General features: G+C 57.5%; 3 protein-coding genes across 3 annotated transcripts; 1 reads left to right on the top strand and 2 right to left on the bottom strand.

The window, feature by feature from the left end:
* Nucleotides 1-610: 610 nt before the first annotated feature.
* VDBG_05415 (predicted protein) lies at nt 611-1,324 on the bottom strand (the record flags this gene model as incomplete). The annotated part of the gene is made up of 2 exons (XM_003004256.1): nt 611-795; nt 850-1,324. 2 exons carry the CDS (start codon nt 1,322-1,324, stop codon nt 611-613), a joined length of 660 nt encoding a protein of 219 aa, XP_003004302.1.
* A 484-nt stretch (nt 1,325-1,808) lies between these two features.
* On the top strand, nt 1,809-2,642 carry VDBG_05414 (conserved hypothetical protein; the record flags this gene model as incomplete). The annotated part of the gene is made up of 2 exons (XM_003004255.1): nt 1,809-2,016; nt 2,101-2,642. The coding sequence occupies 2 exons, from the start codon at nt 1,809-1,811 to the stop codon at nt 2,640-2,642; spliced, it is 750 nt and encodes a 249-aa protein (XP_003004301.1).
* A 233-nt stretch (nt 2,643-2,875) lies between these two features.
* Nucleotides 2,876-5,270, bottom strand: VDBG_05413 (conserved hypothetical protein; the record flags this gene model as incomplete). Its single annotated transcript, XM_003004254.1, has 4 exons — nt 2,876-3,725; nt 3,808-4,088; nt 4,142-4,510; nt 4,590-5,270. The coding sequence occupies 4 exons, from the start codon at nt 5,268-5,270 to the stop codon at nt 2,876-2,878; spliced, it is 2,181 nt and encodes a 726-aa protein (XP_003004300.1).
* Between the last annotated feature and the right edge of the window lie 2,832 nt (nt 5,271-8,102).

The raw sequence follows: 8,102 nt of genomic DNA, 5'->3' as shown, positions 1-8,102 counted from the left end.
GTCGAGCAGCATGGGTTCGTAGTCCATCTTTGCCTGCTCCTGCCGGTCGCGTGTGAATGAGTGACGGTGTCTGCCGGAGGGGAGATCGCGAGGCTGAAGAGGTGGAGAGGGAACGTCAGCAATTCGATGAGTTTTGCATTCGGGTGAAGCGCCGTCCTCGCCTGTCGCCTTTGTCGATTTGTTGCGGGACGGTTGTGGTGTTGAGGTCGGATCTCGACGGGGGACCATTATTTTCGTGATTAGATAAGCTGGCACTGGCAAACTGCTCCCACTCCTTGTATATTGCCTGACCAAACCTCCTCCCTGACACACTTTCGACTCCCATGTCCATCAACTCCAGTCTTCATACAGCCCATCATGAAGCCATTCGACGCAGCTTTCTCTTTCATAAGTTCGATCTGGTTTCCTGAGGCAACGCATTCAAATCGCGGATGACCCCGTTTCCCATCATCCTTCGGCTCGGTTCACGAGCTCAAACAGTCGCCCTCGATCTGGACCCTGCGTGTGCACTCCTCACTCTTTCGTGGTTTCTCTCATGTCGGATCCGGGATCGACACATCTGGAAAGACACGGTCCTTTCCAAGCAACGAATTCATCGTGATTCTTCTTTTCATCTTCTTCTTACACTACCAGCTGTCTTTTTAGGCACGTCGCTGAGCCTGTTGGACCATTTCACCAACTCTTCATGTATAGTCCTCAGTCGTGGCTCGATCACTGCGTCGAATTCCTGACGGCCGTGTTCACCTCGTACCTCAGACAGCCTAACCCTGAGGTCCAGTTGAATGGCCTTGAGGCCTATGGTATTTGTCAGGGTTGTGCAGCAAAGAGTCTCGGGGAGGGTTGTCTGACCTCTCAGGGCCTCTTCGTCCGTTTCCATGCATGCCTTGTCCGTCTCGATCAAAGATTGAACTTGAGCAGCAATCTCGACACAGAGTCCCGCTGGACCCGTCGTTGGTGTTTTGCTCCACACCTTGAGTTTCTTCTTGCGAGCGCCGAATATCACAAGCATTTTGCGCACCGACTCGCCCATGTTCGTGAGCATTTGGGACGCGGCGTCATTGTCGGACACTTGCGAACCCTGTGATAAGCGTGATCGATTTGAGTCGCAGGATGAGGGTCGTCCTCGAAGCCGGTGTGAATCTTCGGGACTGGGGTTGTGAGTATTGCTTTGTGCCCCGCCATCCATCAAGCCTGAAGCCTCCCCCTTCGAGGAACCTCTTCTCAGAGCCTTGGAAATGAGGGCCGTCCGCCCTCGCTTTTCGTTTTGGGTGCCTCCCGACCTGCAGTTCCCAGCCCCATCATTTCCACGTGAGGACCGGGCCATGCTGGCAAAGGGACTGTGGCAGCAACTGGCGAAGGCGCGTCAACAGCAGGGTGGACCAGCGCCAGAAGGCGAAAAAGAGGCTGGAGAATGTGAAAGGGTTGGTTTCTGCCCGCAAGCTGCAACGGAACGACAACATTATTTCCTCTTTACGCACTTCACCCCTCTCCACGAGGCTCTCTCTTGCCCGTACCACCCCAATGGCCAGCCTTATCTGACCAGCCGCCCAGAAGGAGGTGGGCAAGCAACGAGCCTGATCCGCGATAGGTGGTTACACGGACGGCCTCGCCAGCTGAGCCGCCCATCTCGCGCCAACCAGCAGCGAACAAGTCTGATGCGGACGACTCCTCCCTAAAGGTTGCATGCTGCAATGCAGCCATAAATTCGGAACACTGCCACAACGCAAATCATTAAGACTGCCTCATCCCACCGGACACAAAAACACCCTGCACATCCGAAGCCTCTCCCTTCCGCACAGCCTGGCACGATGACGGATCCAGAGAGTCTGAAGAAATACGTCGACAGTTCACTCCGTGAGGAGGAGGACTTTCATTTCCTCCGATTCGAATATCTCCAACGTCTGAACTTGACCAACTTTTACATCACACTCGCCCACCAGAAGAGCAGGCTGAAGAAAGAAGGGTTGCGCTCCGAGGAAGACGGCGTGAAACTCCAAAAGCTCCTCCGGGACTATGGTGCGCTCTGCTCTGACGTCCTCCAGATACTCTTCTTCTGACGGCGCGCGGAAAATAATTGCTGACAAATGAGTGAATACGCAGCAAATGCGATCCGTGACTATCGGTACCTCCACTCGAGCAAGGCCGTGCCCGTAACCAAGAGCGGCGAGCGAAAGGCCCTACTCGAGGCCTCCTTGCGGTTCGAGGACGGGTTTCCCCATTCTTTCGCCAGCCATTACCACTTCTTCGAGGACGAGACGGCACAGATCGACCCGCTGCGCCGGTCCCTCATGGCCTCTCTGCCAAAGGTCCTGACCTTCTCGAGTGAGGAAAAGGGCCGGCGCGCGAGAGAATACCATGACGGCGACCCTCCGCATCAGGTCTCGACGTTTGTCGACCGTCTGGCTCGGTTCCTCATCGCGCTGACGGGCGGCGGCTTCCTCATCGGACCTATGATCATCATGGCGCTGGGGCCCTCACTACCCAAGAGTCTCATCACCGTGTCCGTTGCGCTGGTGCTGTTTTCGCTGGTCCTCTCCTTTGGTATTCGGGTCTCCAACATCGAGACGCTGGTCGCGACGGCGACGTACGCTGCCGTCCTGGTGGTGTTCGTCGGTACGAGCTCCGCAGATGGTGGCAGCTGAGTCTATGTTAGGGGTATGAAGTTGATAGTCTGTTTCCTACGTATCAATGTCAACTTGGAATCTCTGCAGATCGTCTGCTCTCCCTGTTACTTCGCCACTCAACATCTGATCACATATTTGCGGAACACTCTTGGTTGAACATTATTGATATTAGTTTGCCGCAACGCATGCCGTCAAGTATACTAATCTACGAAAGGTTTATACACATTGAATGTAGAAAAAGGGAAAGGAAGTTAAGCACCGCCAACAGTCTGGCCCAGGTTCAGGGTGACGGGCGATCCGTTCAGAGTCACCCACTGGATGGGCGGCTCGCTGCCGACCTTGTCGGCCTTGACGGCGCCGGAGCTCGTGACGGTGCCAGCAGGGATGGTGACGGGCACGGGCACGCTGCACGAGTTACCCTTGGCCGATACGGTGACGGACGAGATGGTCGTGCCGTTGCTGTAGCTGTACGAGAGCTTGGGCTCGCACTGATCGAGGGCCATCCTGTCGGAGAAGCTCTTGCCGATGTCGTCGTGCTTCAGCGACGTGATGGGCCAGTTGGTCAGACGGCCCATCTCCTGTGTGATCGTCTCGACCCAGGACATAATCAGCGACATTTTGCCCGTCTGCGAGCCGACCGTGATGGACGGCATGTCAATCTGGCGCATATTGGCCTGGTGGAACATGTAAGGGTCGGCGTGCAGGCCGAGAAGGTGACGGGTGTTCTCGGCGCGTACGTTATCGAGCAGGCTGTTAAAGTCGCCCTTGCCAGCCGACGTCTCAATCCACTCGCGGGTCGTGCACTCAGCCGTATCACAGTTAAAGTAGATGGTTGTCGCGTACCGCGGGATGATAAGGAGACCATCGTAGCCATTATCGGCCACGTTGGAGATGAGAGGCCAGTACTCGTTCTTGGCACGGAGAGGAGGGCGGGTGTTGTCGCCGACAACATTGGTGATACCGTTGGTCATCCAGGCGCGAATGGCATCACCATTGTGCATACCCGTAATCGCGGGAGGAACCAGGCCGTTGGGCGAGAACTTGGTCGCCTTGTCGATGCCCATCTGTGTCATCCAAGCCTGGTTAAACTGAAATCTCGCGCTCAGTATCCTTATAGGTAGCGTTGTTAAGGCCCATGTGGGTGAAGGTATGGGACAGGTGGGCGAAGGCGTTGAGCTTAGACGTGTCGAGGAACCAGCTGGCAAACTCGTCACGCTGAGCGCAGGTCTTGGACCATCCGTACTTGGTGAATTCGGTGCCCCAGATATCCTGACCAGTGCCCAAGGGCTTCTGGAATTCCAGAGGAGTGTCGATCTGCTCGGGGTAGTCAACGGCGTAGTTGGGGTTGCAAACGCCGTCCTGGGGCCTGTTATCCGCAGTGGCCGAGATGATATCGCCGTTGCCGTTGTGCGCAAGTTCGAGCCAGAACTCAGAACCGGCAGCCAGACGGCTGTTGATATCACGCTGCCAGGTGATGTGGGCATCCAGGTCTCCTGTGCGAATCTTGAAGACAGTACCGGCAGGTAGTAGAGATCAGTCTCGAGCTGCAAGTCATCGACCTGCGCAGAGAGATGAACCTTGCGCTTGCCGAGGAACAGGCCACGCGTCATCCAGTGAATGTGAGAGTGCTGAAGGTAGTTGGACGTCGCAGACCACTCGGGAGCCCAGCTGGTGAACCAGACGAACTGCTCACGGCCATCAAAGTTGTTGATGACGGCAGCAGCGCCCTCAACGACGCCAGGACCGCCAGCAAACTTGGCAACCTGCTTGGTGGTCTTACTGTCGGTGATGGTGGCGGGGTAGTGGTACAAACCCTGGCTGCTGACGCCGGCGTTGACCTTGAGGTTGGCAGTGGGGAAATCGGAGACGTCAGTGAAGCTGATGAGCTGCTCGACGCCGGCGGCCACAGCAGCCCTCGCCGGCTGCGGCGCCGAAGAGGGGACCGGGGTACTCGTTGATGCGGACCATACGGACGCCAAAGGCGAGCTGGTACTTGTGGATAGCATCCCACTGCTCGGTGGTCACAGCAGAGCGCCATCCGTCCGTGTACTCGTACGCAATGGCATCGACAATGATGATGGCACCAAAGTTGCCCTTGGAGCCGGAGAACAGCTCGGGCAGAGGAGCACCGGCCTGGGGAATGGCCAGGCCCTGGAAGGGAATACCATAGCCCTTGAGGCCGGCGCTGCCGGCGGCGATGCCGGTGTCGTCACGGGCCAGAATGAGAACGGTGCTGTCACAGCTAGAGGCGCTGGGCAGAGCAGTGCCAGCGGTGCCAGTCGAGGTGCTGGTGGCGGTGCTGGTGGCGGTGGCAGCGGCCGTGGTGGTGACGACGGTCGCAGGGACCGAAGTAGAAGTGGTGGTGCGGACACCGATAGGGGATGTGGTCGTGGTGACGGCAGGGACCACGGGTCTGGTGGACGTGGTCGTGGCAGCAGCAGGCCTCGAAGTCGTGGTGGTCGTGGTGGGCTTGCAGATCTTAAAGATCCTGCAGTTGATGGTATCAATGATGTTGTTGATAACGACGCTGATCTGCCTCGACTCGAGCTCGTTGCCACAGTCGCCGGTGACGAGGCAGTGAGGCGCCGGTGCCGGAGAGGCAGCCGCCAGGCCCACCAAGGCCGCGAGGACAAAGCTGGAGCGCATGGTGTTCTGGGGGGGTGTTGATCCTCGGAGGATCGAAAGGCTCAAGCTTCAAGCGAGTGAGTGAACGAAGAGACTTGGAACAGCCAACGAAAGTAAAGGAAGACTTATAAAAGTCAACCAGGAAACGAATGATACCACGAGAGGCCGATGAGAGACAAGGGAGCAGAAGGCCGGGATACCAGGCAAGGTGACCAGACTTATATACCACACCGTGGCCAGCTGTCGATCGAGTCTGGGGAAGCCCGACAGGGCACAGCAGGTCTGTTTCCCAGGTCCGGCTGACTTCAGAAACAACGGACAAAGAAAGGAGCGTGCGTCCACGTTGCCGTGGTCCGCGATGGCCCACGCTGGACCCCCTTCGTGGAGGAGATTTTGGGGGTCTAAACATGGGATGGTGTGCCGAGCTAGAGACGGCTTGATGCTCTACCCGGTATGCAGGTACAGGCAGGCCAAGGCTCGGGACCAGGAGCTGCTCAGGCGGCAAAATTCTACGAAGGCGGGCCATGGTGGGTGGGCACGGGGATGCCAGGGATTCCGGTGACGACTTGCAGTCCGGCGGTGGTGCGAGGTTTCCCTTCGCCAGGGGGATCCTTTTTCCTCGAGCTCGCAGCGATAGACGTGATGTTAGCGTTCAAGCTATACCGATCTGGACGCACATGGGCACCAGTGCTGCTCACACAGACCCCCCCTGAATTCCATACAGGCGAGAGGCGCCACGACGGACGACGCTGGTCCTTGGCAGGCCTTGGCAGCGGTCGCGATTCCTGGGTCCAGGGTTTCCAGCCAGGCCCAGTCAAGTCCAGTCAGGAACAAACATCGAGACGGCTTGCGGTGGCCCTACGTTGGCGCGGGAAAGGTGGGATCAGATGAGCACACCAATTCCATTCCTGGCCAAGTGCCGTCTGATGCAGTCGATGCGGTCGATGCGGTCGGACCCAGGCGGAGGGGCCAGGGCTCAGCGATTACCAGAAACGGCGAGTCTCACGCGAAGGGCAGCCCTGGGTGGGTAGAACCGTTGTTTGGTCTAGCGGCCGGATCGCCACGCCTGAGAGATCCATCCATTGTTGCGGATGTTTCTGTCGGGGGACCCAGTCCAGTCGACTGGGGCTTTGTCTGGCCGTCAAGTGCCATGTTGTTTTGGGAGTTCGCAGCGGGTTTCGCAGCGGGTTTGACTCCCATGTGGATTGAAGCTCCCATACGATTTGGGCGGAAAAGCGTTGGCCAGATAGACGGGCGAGACCCTCGTGGCGTGTCGTTCCATTGCCACGAGCTTTGATCACCAGTCTGTCCATCATCAGTCAGTCAGTCAGTCAGAAGACTTGAGACGAAAGAGGCGCAGACAGACAAGAGAGGATCGAGCACCGGGGATAGCCCTGTCAATGGGCTAAGATGGCGAGTGAGAAGAAAAAAATAAATCCGAGTTCCTGGGGGGTCCGTTCAACGTCAAGGTGGGTTGCGTGGTGACGATGCGTGCGTCTGATGTTGTTTGGCCTCTGGTTGTTCATTCGCCATTGAAGAGGAAGCAGCTCCAAGCGTCAGGCAGGCGGAGCCCGAAGCCTGAAACAAAATTGGCGATTGGTGGGTGGTTCGCGTCTGATGGAGGGAGGTCGGGTTTTCTCCGATGGTCCCTCCTCCTGAGTCAGCAGAGGCGTCTGCTTGGACGTTTGGGCGTTGGGCGTTGGAACGTTGGGGTGAAGAAGGTGCCGCCGAAGCCACTGAAGCCGCTGTGGTTCCTCCACCGTTTACCACCTTCAGCGGGCGCCAGGTACTAAAGAAGCAAATACGAGCCAGCCCACCTTCTCCCCCCCCCTCTTCCCTCCGGACCCCTGGCCCCTGGCCCCTGGATCGAATACCTCCTTAGATCCTAGCCTGCATGATGTGCCTTGCATCTACTGTAATGTAATAAGGTACCTACCTACGTTTAAGCTACAGTGCGAATCTGCGTGCCGTGGTGTGTGGGCCGGGACGATCACCCCGGGCGGCCTGGAAGGATTGTTTGGGTGGTGCATGCCGGTTGCTTGGTGAGCTTTGGCGAGCCGCTCGGTGGTGGGCGCAGCTTCTGGTGGTGGCTTCTTGGCAGTTTGGTGTTCTTGGCTCAGCGGAAACCGGTGAGCCTATGAGTGCGTAGATGCACACGCAAAGACGCTGCATCTCTTCCTCGAGGGAGACGAGAAGGGAAAAGGGGCCAGAAGAAAGGAGGCCCCGGCGGCACCTACCGTAGGTTCCTTAGCTTATTTTGCCTTAAGGGACCTGCCTTAGGGGCCTGAGGCGTGGGGCCCGCCGAACCTTCGTCCCCTAGGGCCGGCATCCGACCGCCCGATTCCGTGCTCCGCATGGTCTCTCTGGCGTACTGGCTCATACCATGCTTTTTCCTTTCGTGTATAAAATATTGGCAACGCAACTTCATTTTCGCCTTCTTGGCAATTCTTGGCCCTGCAATGCTTCGCTGTCAAGTTGTTTTCACTTGCTTTTCAGCCGTGGAATGGTTGTTCAGCACTGCCTACCGCCCGCCAAAAGCTGTTGGACGCCTTCCGCCTGCGTCTCGTGCGAACATGTTTTGTGGTACAGACATGTTCCCCTTGCCATTCGAGCCGTGTTCCCCCACAAGATGTCGCAGGCCCAGCTCAGCTGCACGGAGATGATTGACATGGGAAAAGGAAAGCAGAGACATGTCAGTTTAGCGAATCAAGACGTCATCTACCCATGATTTGTCACATTTGAGCTCACGGCCCGGGCAGTGGAAGAAGCCCTCATGGAAGAAGACTGGCCGTCCCTGACGTCTCTCGACACATGTTATCCACCCTTTGTCATTGGCCATCCTGTCTTCGGCGG

Source organism: Verticillium alfalfae, genomic scaffold, assembly GCF_000150825.1.
Source record: "Verticillium alfalfae VaMs.102 supercont1.6 genomic scaffold, whole genome shotgun sequence".
Lineage (NCBI taxonomy): Eukaryota > Fungi > Ascomycota > Sordariomycetes > Glomerellales > Plectosphaerellaceae > Verticillium > Verticillium alfalfae.
The sequence above is the reverse complement of the archived record's forward strand: the minus strand, read 5'-3'. Positions and strand labels throughout refer to the sequence as shown.